Below are 19,063 nucleotides of genomic sequence, written 5' to 3' on the forward strand. Positions count from 1 at the left end.
TAGTAGTTCTTCTAGTCCATTCCAATCCTGTACCTTTGTTCCAACCATGCCCTTAATTATTACTTTGAACTTTCCATAGCCCCGCAGGTTCAATCTCGCAAGTTTTATATTAAATAAAGTTTCTGATTCTAATGACTGGAAAGCGCTACAATTCAGTACTGTTGGTAAAGAGATTCCTCATAAAAAAATGTCAATATTTATTAATCATCTTAATATTTCTGGCAGTAAACACCAAACAGTATTCAATGAATTAAAACAAAAAAAGAATAATTCACCCAACCTTTCTATTTTTATAATTCTTAAGGTTTTACTATCCATTGTCCTTGTAGTTAGCGCTGTACCATTGTGCAGATAAATATTTTATTTCCAGCGTACACTTAAATGCCTCTCAAGCACCCCTCAGCACCTCATTGGTCCACACCGTGTACAGGAGGCTGGATTAGAAACCCTTAGTTCAATCCCATCAAGGTCTAAGGAGACTAAGATAGTGGTGGGTGTGGTGGGGCTCCCTGATGTGCATTATCTTGAGCAAAGGCACCAGGTCCTACCTTCTCCACTCCTGGCAGTACTCAGCTCCAAGTCGTCTCGAGTTCCATTCTGAGAATCCAGGTATGTGGCCGGGACCCAGCCCTGTTCCTCAGCTGTGCTTACAAACCACCAGCCTGCAATTACAAAATCAGCATTTTAGACAATTTACTGTCCCTCAGATCACAGTCATTTACTACATTGCTGCTGGCAAATTACAAATACGAAGTAATGACAGCAGACATTCAATTTAATGTGTTTGTTTTTACTTCAAAACAAGCTTATGATGAAAGTTGAAATGGGACCAAAAGTCTTTAAGCACTTCCAAATAGTCTTTGAAACTGTAACTTCCAAAGTGAGTGTGAGAATCCTAATAAATCTTAATCTCTTGATATACTTTCTGCACCAGAATGTGAAAGGGTGTGATGGAAACGGATGTACAGGATGAAGCAAAGGAACTTCCACATTAGAGTCTATGAATCCATATTACACATGTATGTATTTAACCAACACATCTCATTTACAAGGGGGTCCTGGCAATATAAGGCAAGAAATAACATTATAACAATAGCTGAATGAAGCTGCAATTCTGGAGTCTGGCATTTTGTTTAAAAAAAAAAAACAAATAGTAAATACAGGGCTCCCAAGTGGTGCATCGGTAAAGGCTCACTGCGGACGTCGTCGGTTCGAGTCTGGGAATGACTACATTTAAAAAAAAAAGAAATAGTAAATACATTCTTTTTTAATGTAAAATTCTCTGTAACAGTTATTTTTAGACCCTTGAGCTACTGAGTCTGCAGAATAATTTTTTTGTCTGTTTCCTTTCCTGCTACACAGTCCCTGAATGGATTAGTTCTCGTGGACAGTCATTTCCTCTGCCAGCTGTATTTGTTGTAGAAAAAGAAAAAAAACTTTCCTGAAACTCAACCAACTATACATTCAAAGTAAAGCACCACCACCGTCAAAACGTATTCGGAACAGACGAGTATAAAAACATATTTGCAGTACAGTTTTTTAAAGGAAGTATTAACATTTCTGTCCTTTTACAAAGTCACCTTTTTCATGAGAAATTCACAAAACAAAAAGGGTCCATTTACAGACACTGCTGAATTGTTATCTGAAGCTCATTTTCCATTTTCTGACTTTTGATAGCATAATGGGCCAAAAAGCTGAAGGGGTAGGGGGGGTGGGGGAGAGAAAATAAAAGGCTTTGCAAGAATGTCATCCCCAGTAGGAGAGCAGACAGGGGCGGGAGTGTGCTAAAGTCATAAAGGAGACATTCTATAAATCATATGTTTAAGAGCAGCGACGTCTCTCTGGGACAGAAACTGCCATTCAAACACACTCGGCAGGCTTAGGCTTCACAATCTGTTTGAAAGAAAAAGCAATTGAAGGTGAATTGTGAGCAAACTATTTACAATGCAGGAGATAGGGCTGCCTCGGGGTGGGGGCTGAAGGGTGAGCGTGCAAGATTGTACAGAGAGCTGCCAATGCGCTTGGAAGAAGGACTGCACTGGATTTCCTGATTGCAGATTGAAAATGACCCAGGAAACGCAGAGATGAAAATACAGAAGGATTTGCCAAGGAGGACGAGAAAGGGTTTTTACGAAATACTCTATCGCAAGCTACAATGTTTTAGTTTTAGTTACTTATTTAAAACATGCCTCAGCAACGGGAAGCCACAATGAGAGAACATTTTTTTGCTTGATTTATTTAAAAAAAATCTACAAATGGTTATGTTGGGTTTGGACCAAGTTATATTATATATTAGTTATGCAACACAAGGCTTACAGTGTACAGCAAAAACAAAACATGAATTGTGACATGAGCATAAATGAACATGCTTGATCTATTTCATGGTCTCATACTGGCACTCTTCTCTGCCAAGAAGTGGATTGTAAAAGAAAAGAAAATCAAAGTGTTGAACACAAGCTCCACTTCCCAGAGTAAAACTATTAAGAATGTCCGACTCTCCAGGAGCATGACATTTGGATACAAGCAGAGACAAGGGAAAAGCTTTGAACATGCTCTCTGATGAATCTGATGCCCAATGCTGCAGAGCAACTGAACTCATTACTAGAAATTAACTAAAAGCACCTGCTTGGCTCATTAAACTATAGCTTTAGGGCAATGAAAACAATCGCCAAACTAGATTAACACAGGAATCCACCTCATTTGCCAAAAACAACAGAGCTGTTTTAGTTTTTCAATGTACAGTATTTAACAACATTTTGCATTATAACCTGTTGTTCAGATAAGCACCTGTTCCATGAACAGAAACATACCAACCTGGACCAAAACTTTAGAAATATAAATGGAAATTGATTAAATAAGCTGAAACCCCTCTTGCAGTAGTGTCATGAATATGACCCTTAATCAACAACCAAAGGGTCACCAGGTCGATCCCTGTCTCCCTGTTAGTAAAATAACAATGTGGTCTTGCAGTCACACACACAAACATGCCTGTCAATTGCCTTTTCAAATAAGTTTACTCAGGTGGTTATACACTGTAGTAAAAGAATGCATAAACCAAAGAACTCAAAATTGACTCAAAAAGGAAAGTTTAATTTCTCAGTGTTCTCTCATGTGTACCTTAATAACAAATAAAGGGTAGATTCAATCAAAAAATACAGTTCATTGAACCTTCTTTAAGACCAATTACTTACTCACTGTAAACTAACAAAGCCAGCACCCAGAGAAAACCCACACAAACACAGAGAAACATGCAAACTCCACACAGACATACCCCTATGCCAGAATCAAACCCAGGACCATGGCACTGTGAGGCAGCAGCGCTAACCACCACGCCACTGTGCTGCCCATATTTGTAACGCATTCCGAAGTAGCCCTAGAGAAGTTGAGGAGCAGTTGTATGGACAGCAATAACGTAATTGCTTTTAGATTACTTTTCCTTCTCACTGCGGAAGCTGAGTGATTAACCTATGCCACATAAGAAGTGCGCACAGGGCTGCCAAATACAAGGTTATAATATTTTCACTGTCATCATGTATCACTGCAGAATATATAGATTGCAGTAAGTGGCTGCCTATCATCTCGCTTATGTCATTGAAATTTAAATGTAAAATTCAATTAGCAAGCATCATGGAGGAAGTCAAGCTAATGAAGGTGGTCAGCCTTTAATTGAGAAGTTAATGAAATTGGGGTTGAGTGATGCTGGAACACATCACAAAGCTTGTTGATCTCTGCTGCCCTGTTGTCTACCTTCCTATAAGAAACTAGTCTGCTGTACCCAAAAAACATGATTCTGAGATTGTCACCAACAAAACAAGGTCACCCTTAGAAAAGTAACAGATACTGTATATATAATAGGTGAGCATTAAGAAGCAGGCTTTCTGGATCACTTTGTAGGTTTCGTGTAGCTACCTGATAATGTCAAAAGCTGCTGGTACAGTAAGTTGAGTAAGGGTCTTATTTTGCCATCCCTTTATGAATGTTTGCTGTGGTAAAATATCACGAATCATTAAAAATTGGTAAAAGCAACCACAGTTAACTTTTATAGGAAGCATCCAGTGCTATAGAACATCTATAACCTATTACTGAAGGACACAAATGCATCGTATATTATTTATTAGTGTACTGAAGGTGCATCTTTTCTAATTGTGTCACTTAACAAAAGGGCATGGTTTTATTTCTGACTAGTCATTTTTCAGAAAGATATTTCAGCTATATTAAACCACTCTAACTGTTGTCGCACTTGAGAAAGGATGCTTTACATTGGAATGGATTTAGCTTTTTAAAAATAATGACCTGAAGTGATAAATGATGCAAACATTTATGACAGCACTTCCTAAAACTGCATTTAGAAGAAGAAACTGTTGCTGTCATTTCAAGTTAGCAGCAACTTCAACCCCTGGACAGGGTCTGCTTATCCATATGACACTTTAGCATATCCCTACACTCTCCACCACTAATACAAGCAACAGTGCACACAATCTCCACCACTAATACACAGCTTTGAGAAAGGATAAAACATAAAAAAATAATAATAATAACAGTAATAATAGCAATCATAGCCTTCACAAATCCATGCATATGCACTGGCACGTCTACATCTACTCCGTTAGCTAGCTGGAACAAACTGCTGCTGGAGCCTGGTTACTAGAGCAAGCACCCTTTATGGGTCTCACCACACCAAAACTCTGCTTGGTGAAATTGAGTCTCTGCAACGCCAGGTACTCAGGGAATCAATAAATGCTCATGAGTAACTGGAATAATGGAACTGTGTTAAAAGTTTCCAAATTAAAAAAAAAAAAGAAAGAGCAGCGTTTGGAACTTTGTACAGTAGCTAGCTCACCACTTTTTAATTTAATGTATGCATACAGCTGTACACCACTAATGTAGTAATACATCATTGACATTTCCAAGAGGACTGAAAGACGGGGGCCAACAAAGAAACAATATATGATCTGCTCATATTTCAGTACTGTAGAACAGTACAAAAAAACTGTCACAAATGACAATAGATGCAGCTACCCAGCTGTGGGCTGCATGTCCAGGCTATGACAGCATACTTTCCTTGTCTGTGCACACTACTCTGGGTAATATCCAAATCCCCTACCTCTCAATCTATCCACAAGAGTCTGCTTTCCTTTTCAGTGGTCCTGCTCAAGCTCTACAAAGTCCGAAATTACAAAGATCTCATTTGCACTGTATCCAAATTCTTTTTTCTTCTCTGAAATCAAATGGAGCGGATCGTGAGAGTGTGCTGTTTGTACTGTACATTAATCACGCTACATAAACTTAGAAGTGATGTAATATATACATCTGCTCATCAGTGACATAGTCCCCGCCAGGATGTGGTGATTTGGGGGGGGGCTGGTTATTAATTAAGGCTGCCAATCAAAAACTACTGTAAAACACAGCTTGGACTAGAGGTGCTGTGAAGTGAAATGTTTATGTTTAAGAAATTTACTGACACCATACTGCAAAACGTTGTTTGCAGATTGCTTTGTAGAGACATCAAAATCATACAATGTGTTGGACTTCTAAAACGTGTCATTTCAGTAGCTGAAACTAAAATATTGCAATGGCAGCATGGTAAAAAAAAAATACAAAAGGCAAGCATTTCAACAATGAGTCTTGCATTCTGTTTTATAAATATACACATTTTAGACTTGTCATCTACCTTTCATCAGATTATTACCACTGGGAGTGCCTCCTGTTGTGTTGGCAAAACCTATTCTCGGATCCAGAACAAACAGAAGAAAACAAACTATTAAAACTGGAAAATACATGACATAAAATGTTCCAATATTAATTAATTTTTCCACCTCTTGGGTCATCAAAAAAGTCTCACTTTAAATAAGGGCTGTCTTGACGCAGCTTTTCGTGGATAGGAAGTGTGCACCACCAGCAATATGCAGCCAAAGAAATTAACACTGAAGAAAAGGACTGTCAACTGTTGGGCACAGTGTAACGTTTTACTCCTCATCTATGAAACACACATTGATACTCAGCTCTGAGGCCAGGCCCTGCCACTGGGTAGCCTGACAGGCTAGCAAGCAGCAATGCCGATGACAGAATGCCATGCTGTTCATATCTGGCAATCTATCGTTCTCTGGCAACGTTTCAAGGTTCTAACAAGCCATGTAATGTGCTCAATCTGCCTGCTTTTTAAATAAGTGTCTTGGTAGCTTGGGAGTCCTATAAATTAGGTCTTTTAAAAAAGGTACACTAAGAAAAAATGTGTAATTGCATCGACTGGTGCCTAAAACTATCATGTTTTTTTTCCCCCAGCTGAACTGAAGGCGGACAGCTACCATGGTAAGTTGTCCTAATGTTTACTCTCAGGAAAAATCAGACAGTTACGCATGGGGGCTGAGCAGAATTTGGAGCTTTCTCTAGACAGGCAGACAAACAAGTCTTGTATTTTCACAAGGATGCACAGCCCATGTCCTTAAGATTTTTTTGTTCCTGTTTTTACAGAAATCACATTTATTAATAGTTATTCTAACTGCTTCTCATTCATTTTTAATTTTTTTTTTTTTTTTTTGGTTTTGCTTTTCAGAGAAGTAAAATTACACCATATTAATAAAACTGGCATCACAAAAAGACCATTTTGCCAGTGTGATGAGTCACTTAAGAATGTAAAAAAATAAGAAATGTAAAAAAGTGCATGCATCTTTTAAATCGCGTTATTGTAGCACCTCTTCCATTTTACTGGAAACACTTAAATGGGTGCTACTTATGTAGAAAACCAGCTTCAATTTAAAGTGAAAGTTTAATAAATGTAGACAGACTGTTATACTACACTACAAACTATACCTTTACATAATTTACATAATGTAGCTGCAACTCCAAACCTGGATTATTGTTTCTGATGCTCCACACAATGACAGTATAGACGAAAGTCTAGACTAAAAAAGCAATCATTAGCAATGGAAGGTATTTTGCCTTGTACTGTAGGAGTTTTCAATGCATATGGATGTGGGTGTAACTAATGGAAAAGAAAATCGCTCTAAGTGGAGATCAAACACCAGCTTGAAAAATGAAAGTGAGTTTTAGAGGAACGTGAAGAAACTCAATAACGCTGGTGCACTAATTAGGTATGTGCTGTATTGCCAGTCTCCATAGTAAGAGCTTGCTCTGTACCAGGTTAAAGTAAATGAACAATGGTCTAAGTGGATGACCTCCCACTCAGAGTATTTTTTCCATCTGGAGATCTCATAGGCTGAGATAATTGAAGAACAGAAGAAAACGGGGGAAAAATGCATGCTGTTGCAGTCTCAATGGTTCTTACTGCAATTACTCAGTTATGGGTTTCTGTGTTAAAGCTGATTTCACATGAGTTCAGGATCTGTTCCAGTTCTAGTTGTCTGCTGTATACTTATGTAACACAGACTAGACCAATCACACTGTCTTTATAGAGGCGAGAGCTGGCACCAGCAAGTGAACAGCTACTTTGGATCAAGTTTCCTTTTGTGTTGCTGGCAATACAGAGATGTGCATAGAGAAGTGAATTTATTGCGATCAGAACCATTCCAAATGATTACAAATATCATTTTAAAAAGTCAATGGACTGCAACCAACCTATGAATGTAATTAGAAACTACTTATTCTTAACTGAAGAAAATTAATATGAGAACAAATGAATGAATGAATGGATAGTGGTATTTATCACGGGAGTCTTTAATGAACCAGTATATTCCTGCAATTTATTTTGGATCTTCTGCTGAATTCATATTATCTGTAACCAGAACATCAGCTGACACACAGAGAGGCTGTCAATCAAACCTTAGGGCTAAGGCACTTCATGAAAAACATCTGTATCGCATGAAGAAATACTCTTCTGTTTGTTTACAAGACTGAGAGAAACTTTTATAAGGATCTGCTCAGATGATTGTTAGATCTCTTAACTCAATTAAATAAAGCTCTTTTTTGGGAGTTTGTTAGATTTTCAGTGTTGTCTGGAACAGTGGCATCTTGCCCGAAAATTAATAATGTCTCTTTTAAGGATGCCTATCCTAATCCTTTTCAATGTTCCTCCAAAAGTTAGCCATCCATGCAGGGAACTGCCTCTGAAACCAAGGCTTTATTCCTGTTTATGTACACTGTATATTCCTCAGGGTAGTCTAAGCTTTCTTGCCTCTTGAATTTGCTTGCCACTTTTAAAAATTTAAAAGTCATTTAAAAAGCCAAACAATACACGCTTGCTATTACAACAGCAGAAGGTTACCATTGTCAGCAAAACAAAAACATTAAGAATACATCTGATTTTTATCCATATAATGTTTTTGTAAAAAAAAAAAAAAAGGAAATACCTACAGCTCCCCATTGGCTCACCAGGTAACAAGCTTCTGGAACACATACAAAAAATGTGAAAACCATATGGGGCACTAATCAGTGACAGCTGAACGTTGCTGGTTCACTTGGGCCTGCTTCTGGTTTCTCTGCTGCTCACTTCACAATGGCATGCAGAGAATCAACAGGCCCAAATCATGAGCAGTGCCAGCAGAGCTTCACAACTGAGGGTTCATTTCAATAAAAATCAGCAGGGGCTCTGCTAAACCAACAGCAAGGGACATTTGCATTGCAAGCATTTCACTCTTAAGCTCCTGCAGACCAATGAACTGACCTGCTGTGCTCGCAGTCTGAGACCCCATTCTGTGACTTACGCATTAGATGCTCAATAATAAGACACAACTGAGCCATCCAAGACCACAGCAGCTACCCACTTGCAGATTCAACATGCAGAAAACGCACAGGCATCATATGAGTCTCTGATCGTCTCAATTCACTGGATTAGATGAATTGCACTATAGGGAGAGATTACATGTGATATGTATAGAAAGTAAAAGTTGACTAAACAGCAGGGTCACTTTTATATATTAATAACATAGCAAAGACAACGACAGCTAGCTTTCCCTTGAGCTTGTCAGCTTGTCATAAAACAAATGGTAAAGTTACCTTGTTGTGACTTTGTTACCAGTGAAAGGACTTCCATCTGAATGAATTCTTCACAAACTCCTGAGTTTTTCTTGGCAACAAGGCAGGTATCACCCATTCTGTAACCCCTGGGGTTGTTGATAGAGCTCAGTTAGCTCCAGGGTGAAAAAATATATAGGGGGGGAGTGCTGAACAAGGGCTAGATTTCAGATCCCACAACTGACTGACCCAGGCTGTTTTAAACAGGGACATGACTCAAGCTCAGCATGGGCTGGGGGTTTTAACAAGGGATATTCATAGAGGTCATGTGGTTCAGGCTTCCAGTTCAAAGCTAGCTCTGAAACGGGAGTACTGCCAAAGTAAATCTAGTCCAGTTTGAAAGATTCAGAACAGATCCCGTTGCAAATCCTGTCTTAAGAAATGCATCTCACACAACTTCAGAAGAAATAATGCAAGGGCCAATGGAACACGATATACAATGATTTAAAAAAAATGCCAACAAGGGAAAGGGCACCGAGCTACATCAGTGCTTCCTCACCACTGTCAAAAACCCAGACGAACCTATTATCTAAATAATGTAAAAACAGGTTGATCTGTATATACTCTACATTTTTATAAAGTAAATATAAATTGCCAATACAGTACTGTATATAGTCAAAATATACACACCTCCAGATAAACCATTGAAATATCACCAACTATCCAAACTTTCAATGTAGCCCAATCAATACAGCTGCTTGCTTACAGTCCTTGGGATCACAGCATCAAACAACAGATCCCCTTTTCAACAAACCTCTTTTGTGCTTTGAGGAAATATTCATGGAAACATTTAACAACTAATTACAGCTACCCATCCATGGAGATAGAAAACAAGCAGAGATAGCACTCCATACATCTTCTGTAAATCCCAATGTCTACCTTTGCAATGCAATGCACATTTAATTAATGGTATGTTCTTATGATATGTGATATCTGAAATATTCACATAGCCCTTCCTTCATTGCCATAAAATGACACACACTGGTGCGGCACTTTGAAGTTTGTTGTAAACCCATAGCATAATAAAAAAGGAAAGGGTCAAGTAGATCTTTTTACATGCATAATAGCTCTACAGTCATAGCGTGTTACCTCTATTTCGGTTGTAAATGTAGTCAATGTTGGCTGACTCATCAATAAGCTTAACACAATTAATGGAGTATCCATAACAAAAAGCAAAACAATATTGCTTTAAACTTTCACTTTTTCCTATTTTCACTCAAGTGGAGATGCAAGTCCAAGTACCAGAAGTTGTATACTCTAGGCTTTCAATTAGTTGTTAAAGTGGATTAAAGCAACACATAATCCAAAAGTGGAATTATTGTATTTTCAAGAGCTCAGTGGTTTACTAGTGGACTTTAGCTGACAGCAAAGTTAGCAGCATTGGAGCCATGGATACCCTAGATGAAAATAAGCAGCAGATGTATAGTTACGTGCACTGGATGAGCATAAATATTAATCTCTACTGACAGCTCTTGCACTTTGGTTAAGCATACCCCAGGCTGTGTATTGGAACTGGGGATGGATATCATGTGCTGTGTAATAAGACTGGGATACATTCTGGGCTGTTCTGAATTCTGGTTCTTATTCCATTCATTGCATGTACACTGAACTTAACTGGTGTCATGTTTCACTAAAAATAAGTTTTCCATATTTTGTCTGGTAGAAGAGGATGTCCAGAAAAGGATTACAAATACACACAGAACATTTTTCCATAATTTTGGCTTATGAGTAAACATACATTCCACAATATACGGTACAGAATTAAATGCAGATAAGAAAGAGCATAGTAAGCTTGCATTCATCACATTACTATCTTAAATCATCAGCCATCTTTAATATTACACTATCTAGAATAAAACAATATACAACAGTAGACTGTATATCAATTTCTCTAGAATATTACACAGATAGTTGCTCTAATTATTGCATAGGGGAAATTCATATTTGATTCCAGCTCTGAGGTCTAAACAAAGATAGGGATCTTACTCAAAATCACAAAAAAGGGAGTTAATGCCATGCAAAGCCTTTTTTGGAAAATGACATTTGGAACATCCAATACGGAAACCAGCTATTAAGTCAATGTTTGCGACTGCACCCTTTTTGTCCAGTAAACTCAATAAGCCAGGGAGTGTTTCTATAATGAACAGATGAGCTCAACTAGAGAAGAGGCTTGGGGTTACATTAGGATCTGGCCTATACTTTCTGCTCGATTTAACAGCATTTGTGCTCAAGCAACATGTCCCTGATACATTTTATTTAACTAGATGATAACACAAACTGTTTTAAATTCCTAAGCAAAATAAACGTTCTGAGACAAATAAATCCACAACACATTACATCAGCCCCTTTGGCTACTGTTAGTTTTCTTTATATTTTAGTTTTTTTCTGAGCTATAATCCCACATGATTGCTTGGACAGTGTGTGACTATCTCAGTGGAGATCCTCATGCCATTTTAAAGAGGGCTTTTGGGACAAGGTCTGGCTTTTCTAAATAAACAAAGCTTTCAAAAAAGCCGGAAACTCACTGCCATCACTGAACTATCTGGGTGGGACTGAAATGCAAGCGGTTGCAAATAATGAGAAAGGGAATAATGTCATTGGTCCTATAACTGTGTAATGCATTGCACTGTATTGTTAATATACATGAAAAGCAATCACTTTAGTGCTTTCACTAGCTTTAACTGTTCCCCACCTTGGGAGACACTGGTTCTTGGCTGATTACTAACGTCACTTGTTAGCAGTCAGTATTCTTTATTAAAGAAGAGCAATTGCTTTGATCAGCTGCAATGTTCTGCAAATACAGCTACACAGATTGAACATGAACTGAACTGTCTGTCTGCACTTGTCTATTTTGAGGGTGTGAATGGATAAAGGCTATATTTGCATCCTGAGCCATTCAAAAAAAGAGGCATAATACCATAGTAGTAACTTCAAAAAGTGATAATTCCTCTAGAGGAATATACTTGAACTTTGACCCATTTGACTCCTCGAGATAATCGCTTAAATTCAAAACGCAAAATGTCTCTTTTTCAATTACTCGACAAAACCCTCGGTACGGAAATGTTCATTAATGATCAACAAAATGAGAATACGTTAAAAACCAAAAAAAAAATGATGTAAAGCTGGTACATTTGTATCTCAGAGAGACTGGAGAGGAACATGAAATTAAAACAAGGTAAAAGCAATCATCCAAATAAAGCTGAAGAACTAACGGATAATGACACAGAACGTCTGTACAGCACTGAAACATTACGTTTAAAAAAAAAACAACAGTACTGCTGAACCTCTTCTTCTTTAATAACAAAAAATAATAGATGGGCCTCTTCAGTGAGTTACAGGAAAACAACTCCATCTCGGGTTTCTGTGACAGTTTAGAAATTACCCTTCTGTGACGTCACAGAAACCCTAGATGGAATTATTTTCCTGTAACTCACTGAAGCCTATATATATATATATATATATATATATATATATATATATATATATATATATATATATATATATATATAACGACGCTAAATAGCACCTGGGGTTGTTTAAACTGGCATGTAATGTAAAAATGATGTCAATGTTCCTGTTTAACCTACCTCCATGGCAGCACTGTGGTCCTTCAGTTTAAACACTTAATATTTTTACTACATTACTATATAGCAGACTATATTTTCAGTAACACTTCTCATCACTTTCCATACAAAGCAAATAACAGTGTAGTGCAGGGGTGGCCAACCCTGGTCCTGGAGAGCCATAATCCTGCCAATGTTCTGGGTATCTTTAAATCAATGGCTAAAGACCAGTAAAAAGCCTCTACAACCCCAGCAAAGAACTTTCTATTTTTAAGCTCTGGATGCATGGAGCTTTATTAATCAAGGGTATAATTAGTTTTGTCAATGATGGATGAAGCTCTCCTGTAAAGTGCTGCTGCACCTTGGTGGAATGACACCATTTATCGAAGTCATAGCCAAGACTGCCAATGAGCTGATTGGCAACTTGTCTAGTCCTTGAGAAGCTATCCATTACTCTGATAGGCACTTGTCAGATGGACCGGGGGATGATAGGTGACTTAGTCATTATGGAGCCTCTCACAGTTTCCCATACCTAGTTATGTAAAAACAATATCATTCCCATTTGAAATTAAGTTTCAGTGAAACAAGAGGAGTTCAAGTTTTTCAAGATGAGCGGTATCAATAATGAACAGGTGCTGGCTAAGGTGGCAATCCTATAATCTTGATGCCCACTAGCAGTTACTTCCATCTCCTAGGATTCATCTAATTGTAGAAATATTATTATTATTTGTTTATTTAGCAGATGCCTTCATCCAAGGCAATTTACAGAGACTAGTGTGTGAACGATGCATCAGCTGCAGAGTCACTTACAACAACGTCTCACCTGAAAGACGGAGCACAAGGAGGTTAAGTGACTCGCTCGGGGTCACACAGCAAGTCAGTGGATGAGCCGGGATTTGAACCCGGGACCTCCTGGTTACAAGCCCTTTTCTTTAACCACCAGACCACACAGCCTCCTAGAAAGGTAAGTGGCCAAGTGACTTTATAACTATATGGCCATGCAGAAACAAAAAATGCAATGGAAAAAGAAGCGACTGACCACACATATAAAGCAATGCATTAGAAGTGGCAGGGCTTGTCTGTGCTGGGGTTGAAAGAAGATGTCCCTTATGTTTATGTATCCTTTGGCACTGTAGTTCCCAATGCGCTATATAAACTTGAGTTCCTTTTCATCCAACTTTCATTGAAACTACATAATTAGCTTGAGCAACTGTGGGATGGTCTTAAAGTGGGGACCTAAAATGAATACCTTCCTTTTCAATGCTCTCTTTCACACCATTTTAAATGCTAAGTGTCAAAGACGCTATAAAATGTTTATAGGTCCTATAAAGCTACAAGATGATTGTAGTTTTTAAATGCAAACATAAATCAAGGCAGTTATTAAAATAGAGAAAAGGCTCCAACACAATTCAAAGAGCCATATTAGAAAAAAGTATGCTACAGCTTGAAGCAAATCTAGGATTTCTGCTAACCAAGTAACACATACAAGTAAAAAAATCCCAACAATATATTATATTCCTGCTAGAATCGTATGGCACCCATATGTTCTGCAGGTGAGGAACCTGTATGAATTTTGGCAGTACCATATAATCAGAACTTTGTATAAAGATTGTGGAAATACACCAAGCACAGCTTTACATGCTTAAATTGTATCTATTTCACGATGTCTCAGATGCATTTAGTTACATTTACAAGCCATTGCATACATTGCTTTTATTTATTGTTTTGTTAAATGATGTGCGACCCACAGTTCATGTTGAATAGCAGACAGAAACATCAATGTTAACGTTAGTAACCCAAAGTAAAAGGTTCATTCTGGCCTGCTAAAACCATTGATATTCAATCTTTCCTAAAGTTCCAGGGTGTTGAGTTTCAGTCACGGACAGACTTGAAACATAACCCATTTTTTCCAAATCTACTCTTTCCCCCAGTGACAGGATTAAGGAATTATTAGTTAGAGTTACACAAATTATAGAGATTTTAGTTTTTTGAACTCTTGCATTACATAGTTCTATTTCCAGACCTAATGTTTAAGGAGCACTAAGAAGAGACTAAAACAACAAATTTGTTTGAAACAAATCGAGACATGCAGGCTCATTGATTAAGTAATGAATTAGTTTGAAAGCTTGGATACTTTATTTATTTGTGGTTAAATTCTTTTAACAGAAGTGGAATATATTGCTTAAGTATGTTCAGCCAATGCAGCCTGTGATCACTGCTAGGAAACATTTACTGTGTCTGTAAGAATAAACTGCTGAATTAGCTGAGAATTTCTTTAGGCTAGTTGGACCCAATCAAGAGCACACCTAACCCTTGCTGCTTCATGTCAAACATAGTAGCATGGATCCGGTATTAAGGCCCCTTTTCATTACAATTTATTGCATGCATTTAACAGAAAACAAATTCAAATAAAAAAAGTAATTTAAAAAAATGACCACAATCACAAGCGCTGTGCTTTGCAAAGAGACTTGTGTTTCAAATTTAGGTCAGTGTGGCCTATCTTGCAACAAAGGAACAGTCAGGGATTAATTACTTTTAGTTGCAAAATGTACTGAGTAGCCCTCACTTTCTGTCTCTTTTTTTATTATTATTTTTTTTTAATAATGTTAGTGTAAGAGGTGGTTTAGCATTTCATAATAACAAGTCAACAGGCCACCCTTGAAAGCTACATTGTAAACAAAAACAGTTGATGCATGCTGTAACTGCAAGTTAAATCACAGGCTGACATGACATTTTTATTTTGCTGCTCATTAAAAGATGTTGACAAGGTTAATGGATTAAAAGGAATGCAGTATCTTTCCTTTTCTTTTTTTATGTTGCCACCAACCTTAAACACAAGCTCCAACTTTCCCAACGTGTCCCTGTTTCCATTATAGTAATCTAGATAATTAATATACAAGTCTAGGAGACATTCTTGCAGCGAAAGGCAACAATTTGGCCCCTAGCCTAAACCAACAGTGGGAGAAAAAAAAAAAAGCAGCAGGGATCGTTGGCCAGAGAGAGCCCCCAGATGGAGCTAACGTACAGCTTCAGGATTGCAGAGAAGGGGAAGGGAGGAGGAGAGAAGAAAGAGGAAAACAGAATGGGAAGCAGAGTATCAGAAAAACAAAAAGAAAACAGTTTTGGGGTACTCACCACTCTCGCTCTTCTCAATCACATCCACTACTTCCCCTGCTTGCAGGCTGATCTCAGAATTCTCTTGTTTCTCGTAGTTGGCCACCACCACATACTGCTCCAGCACCATGGGATCAGAGTTGTCGGCTCCTGGGGATGGGAAAAAGCAAGCTGTCAGCCAGCTTCCAGCCACGGCTCCCCGCGAGCGACACCCGGGCACCCGACTCGCCATAGGCCAATTCGTCAGCGGACCACAGCCAATCAGAACACAACATAGGCTCAGTGCATATTCCCAAGCTTCTGGCCATATAGCTGAATCGTCCTCCGGCCCACACTGAAGCACACAGGAACATTTGAAAAAAAAAAAGAAGGAAAAGACCTGAATTTTTCAGTTTCTTTGGTTAACGGGCTTCCATGTTGGCAGTTTGGCAAACAAGGCCTCCATAGTCCTGCTTTCGGCAGGGAGAGACAGAGAGAGAGCGAGAGAGAGAGCTGCAGACAGCCGAAGATGGGAATCAAGGAAAAGTTCCCTAGGAAAATAAACAGTCTGCAAGAGTCCTTCTCCTCTGTGAGGCTGGCGCTGGAAAGTGAGTGGGGGGTTGTGGACGCCAATCATAAGAGTCGACACTACAGCCCTTAAATAGAAACATATGAGTGGGACGGAGCTTCAGAGAGAGGGGGGTGGGCCTTGGTTTTTATATGAAACACAAGGGGAAAGCATTTTGCTCGGGTTAGTCAGTTAAATGTTTTTGTTTTGTTCTTTCTTTTTGGTCAGCTTGATTTTTAATCTTTTAGTGCTGAGAATTTGTTCAGAATATGGTTGTCATTTAGAATTTTTTTTTTTGTTGTTATGTTACCAAGTAGTCACAGAGCTCAAGGCTTTAGGTGCAGCATGGAGACTGATGGATCTTCTCAGCTCATTAGCGGGTTAGATGCATAATCCTGACGCTAAAAAGATAATTCCAGTCTTGAATATTAGTGCAAAAATAAATCATGCATTACAGCTTCTACACATGTAAACTCAATCAAAAAATACCACCCTATGGTAAAGGTGATGCCATTCCAGAGGGAGCAAATTGTGGTTCTTTTGTAACACTTGTTTGCCAGATGTTAAATAAGCAGTTTTTTTCACCCTCAGATATGTTGGGGTTTCAACAATTCTAAATTATCCATTGAGTTACTAATGACGCATTATTACAAAATCTCTCCAAAGAGAAATAAAGAAGAATCACAAGACTACTGCAACATCCTCAAGATCGTTTGTCTTATTTATTTCAGAGTTATTTTTGTAGTCTGAAGACTAAGCAATATCTGCTGGCAGTTCTTCCTTCCAGTTGCTAGATGAACCTCACTGTTCATCAGCAACACTAGCTGGCAGGAGAGGGACTTGCAAAGCTGTAGGCTCTCTCTCAACCTGGACTGTGAAGGCAGGATAACACTTGAATAGCGTGAGCAGGGATACCCATTCTGTTCATTAGAGGATATATACGTTACAGAGCACCAGGTATGTACTGCTTTCTCAATCACAGAGTAAGAGGATCCAAGTGGGATCTAAATATGACAACTGATGAGTTCTCATTACAGATGAAACCCCCTGCTGAGTCTCTGATCCACCATGCTGGAGAACATGCAGTGTAATGCTCACTCACATACGTTGCACACATGACAATAGTTATACTCCGTTCCATGAGCTGCACCATGTGCTGAACCATTGGTGCATCATAACTGGAGTGCTTTCATCACATTGGCACTGGTCCAAATTTCATTCAGCTTTGCATTCAAAAACAGCGGGGAAATTCCTCCAAGACAAGTGAAACATACAGGTTCATTATTTTTGAAGTCAATCTGAATTATTGTGCTAAAATATGCTGTTATGCTGCATGTAAACTACACTAGCTAAAAGGCCAACTCATGTAAAGATCAACTGCAGTTCATGTATTGTGGGGTCTGACTCAGGGCTCAATATTGCTTGAGGGCATGCACAGGTGGTCATGCTGGGAAGTTAGTAGCAGAAATACAGTCAGGTTAGCCTCAGGCAATTTGAAATCTTATGGAGTAGTGAAAGGTTTAGAAATACAAAATAATAATACAAAAATGAAGTGCCTCTTTTATAGAGTGGGGCTCTATAAAAAAGAGTACTGTGCTGTCTTAGAGGACAAACCTTTGCTTCGCCCTTCAAGTAAAACCTTTACTGAAGATGCTAGAAGTACAGCAAGGACTTTCTTTCAAGTCCAGACAGTCATGTTGACCTCAAGCATGATTTGAATTTAACAGTCTGCTAAAATGCCAGAATGTTGAAAATGATTGGGTTATTTATGATAATAGCGAGGGGTGGGGTGGGGCGGGGTGGGGGCTCTAAACTCATTGGTGCAGAATCAGTTGACTGACAGTTAACTAAGATGCTTTCCATAAGATGCCAAAAAAAAACCCTTACTTAAAAACTTAACCCGTTACAGCCTGATTGATCAGTTTAAGATCTCTGATTAATAGTCTCAAGAAACATTTACAATAAGCAGTTGTTTCAGAGTTTTTAACCTTTCTAATCTTGCATGGTTGGATTGTCTTGGTTTTTCCCACCTTTTGTGTTCCAACAACACAAACAGAACTACAGAAAGGACAATTTCCCAGAAGAGCTTATGATTTGGCACATGCAAATGTTCAGATCTGTAAACAGCTGGTCCTGCATAACAAGTAGCCCAATCACAGAAATCCACCCGATCAAGCCAACCTTTAATATAGTGTACATACAAAGCCATGGAGCCAGTAAGAGGAACCTCCCTACAAGATGAAATATCAATCCAGGAAAATCCAGAATGATAACGATTATTAAGGTAGCACAAGATTAGTGCTAATCAGTCTTAAAAAAGAAAGAAAGCACAAAACACTGTGAACGCAACCAAACAAAAACACACGCCATTGAGCAGGAAGTGCAAATGGAGTATACAAATAATAAGAGATGTAATAAAAAGCCATGCTGCCACCACCACCATAGCACACACTGATGGAGATACCTGGGGCCCCTTTCTTCGGACTCTCTGACAGCCTGTACATCCATACTGCAGATCCCAACAGAGGCAGCAAGGAAACAAAAACAACAGTTATTACCTTAGCCATTAACACTTAGAAAACAACACCCTCTTCTCACAAATGTGTTCTGTATGTGTTCAGCTCCAATTCCATGAACTAAAGCCATCAAAACAACTTTCATTTTTATAAGACACACATGATAAAGGATCAATATAACAATGTTATAACGAGTTTCAGTTCGTACTCTGTAACCCTGAATAACTCTTTTCCGACCTATAGTTTGTTGGTTTATGTACAGTAAACTTGGTCCGGACCCCAGTAGTCTGAATTGACCTATAATCTGAACCATGCTATCATAATGCATTCTGGTAGCAGCTGTAGAGACTAAA

The 19,063-nt window shown here is 38.5% G+C and overlaps 1 protein-coding gene across 5 annotated transcripts in view; it reads right to left on the reverse strand.

The window, feature by feature from the left end:
• LOC121325539 (SH3 and PX domain-containing protein 2A-like) overlaps nucleotides 1-19,063 on the reverse strand; it is a 64,527-nt gene that overhangs the window by 14,493 nt on the left and 30,971 nt on the right. For 2 of the 5 annotated variants that reach the window (XM_041268177.1, XM_041268182.1), the window contains exons 5-7: nucleotides 18,659-18,703; nucleotides 15,669-15,797; nucleotides 549-662 (exon numbers count right to left, since the gene is read on the reverse strand). In XM_041268177.1, coding sequence (XP_041124111.1) covers nucleotides 549-662; nucleotides 15,669-15,797; nucleotides 18,659-18,703 — 288 coding nt within the window. Of the gene's footprint in view, nucleotides 1-548; nucleotides 663-15,668; nucleotides 16,531-18,658; nucleotides 18,704-19,063 lie in introns of those variants that run through there. The other 3 variants (XM_041268178.1, XM_041268181.1, XM_041268180.1) reach the window with 2 other exon arrangements.

The sequence above is a fragment of the Polyodon spathula genome, chromosome 13, assembly GCF_017654505.1.
Source record: "Polyodon spathula isolate WHYD16114869_AA chromosome 13, ASM1765450v1, whole genome shotgun sequence".
Lineage (NCBI taxonomy): Eukaryota > Metazoa > Chordata > Actinopteri > Acipenseriformes > Polyodontidae > Polyodon > Polyodon spathula.